Source organism: Mixophyes fleayi, chromosome 2 (assembly GCF_038048845.1).
Source record: "Mixophyes fleayi isolate aMixFle1 chromosome 2, aMixFle1.hap1, whole genome shotgun sequence".
Classification (NCBI taxonomy): domain Eukaryota; kingdom Metazoa; phylum Chordata; class Amphibia; order Anura; family Limnodynastidae; genus Mixophyes; species Mixophyes fleayi.
In genome coordinates, this window is record NC_134403.1 from 9,404,915 (window position 1) to 9,406,406 (window position 1,492).

Genomic DNA, 1,492 nt, shown 5'->3' on the forward strand with positions numbered 1-1,492 from the left:
CTAAACAGTAAGAGAAGCTTTGTGCAAGGAAGAAGAGGAAACAAGAGTATGCAGTTTAAAAAATGAATCTTAAGCAAAAAACTTAAAATAAATAAAGCGGCAGCAAAATGTTTTAATTTAGTCTACAATTCCTTGCTTATGTGCATATTAGTTTCAGTGACTATAGCTATTGTATGTAATCTTAATTATCAATTAAACATGAGATTTTCTGTTGTTGGGGTAAGGTATACATTGCAGACTCAAAATTTACATGCTACATTTTTTGAAATTCCCTATGTTTTATTTTTTTCAACACATTAATGTACATAGGTTCATCTATATTTATAGAAGAAGACTTTCCAAAAATATTCCCGGATCTGCTTTGTCTTCATGCCATACACAAGTGGATTTAGCATGGGGGGAACCAGTAGGTACATGTCAGAGAGAATAATGTGGATATAGGGTGGAATCCTCTTACCATACCGGTGAGATAGGAAAGAAAATATGGCCAAGACATATAAAGTGAGAAAGACACAAATATGTGGTGCACAGGTGTTAAATACTCTCACACGAGAGTCTTTAGATGGAAGACTGAAGACTGCACTGAATATCATGGCATAAGATATCAGAATAAACAGCAAATCAAGACCGATAACAGTAAAGGCCACAAATAACCCATAAGCACTATTTATTCTAATGTCAGCTGCGGCAAGTTTCACAACCGCCATGTGCTCGCAGTAAGAATGCTCTATGATGTTGGTCTTGAATGCTGGAAATCTCTTGATCATAATGAGACATGGACCAACCAAAACAGCAGCTCTGACCACAAAGATGATGACAAATTTACCTATCAGATTATTGGTCATTGTGGACCCGTACGTGAGTGGCTGACATATGGCAATGTAACGGTCAAATGCCATGGCCAGTAATAACCCAGATTCAATGCCTGTAAAGGCGTGGATGAAGAACATCTGGAGAAGACATGCATCAAAGCTAATGATTCTGGCATTGAACCAAAAAATGCACAATACTTTAGGGGCCATGCTTGTGCTAAGTAGGATGTCGTTGGATGCCAGCATGGAAAGGAATATAAACATGGGCTTGTGGAGTCTGGATGATGCTGAGATGACAACCAGTAGTGTTATATTTCCCAGCAAGGCAAGTATATAAAATATACAGAAGTAGGTTGAGATCAACTTGTGTTCATTCTCTAGACCAGGAATCCCAACCAGTATAAAAAAGGTGGGATAAACTGTGGAATTTAACATGTTTAGTTGCAGCCCATGGAATCCGCTTATCATCCCCTGCTTATAACATTGGCGTAAGCTGAAATGAAATAAATTAAAAACTTCAAATTATTTATAGAAAATGGACCATACCATTGAGAAGTCAGAGGTGGTTCTAAATTATTGTATGTGTGCCTACATGGCTGAAAAGGTCACTTAAGATCAGAATACACAGTGCAAGTGTCCTACAAGTACTACTAGCGTATATCAAAGCTCTAACTGCAAAA

At 37.5% G+C, this 1,492-nt stretch overlaps 1 protein-coding gene across 1 annotated transcript; it reads right to left on the reverse strand.

The window, feature by feature from the left end:
* Positions 1–311: 311 nt before the first annotated feature.
* Positions 312–1,247, reverse strand: LOC142139749 (olfactory receptor 52A1-like). The gene has a single exon (XM_075197618.1). It carries the CDS (start codon positions 1,245–1,247, stop codon positions 312–314), a length of 936 nt encoding a protein of 311 aa, XP_075053719.1.
* Positions 1,248–1,492: the final 245 nt, after the last annotated feature.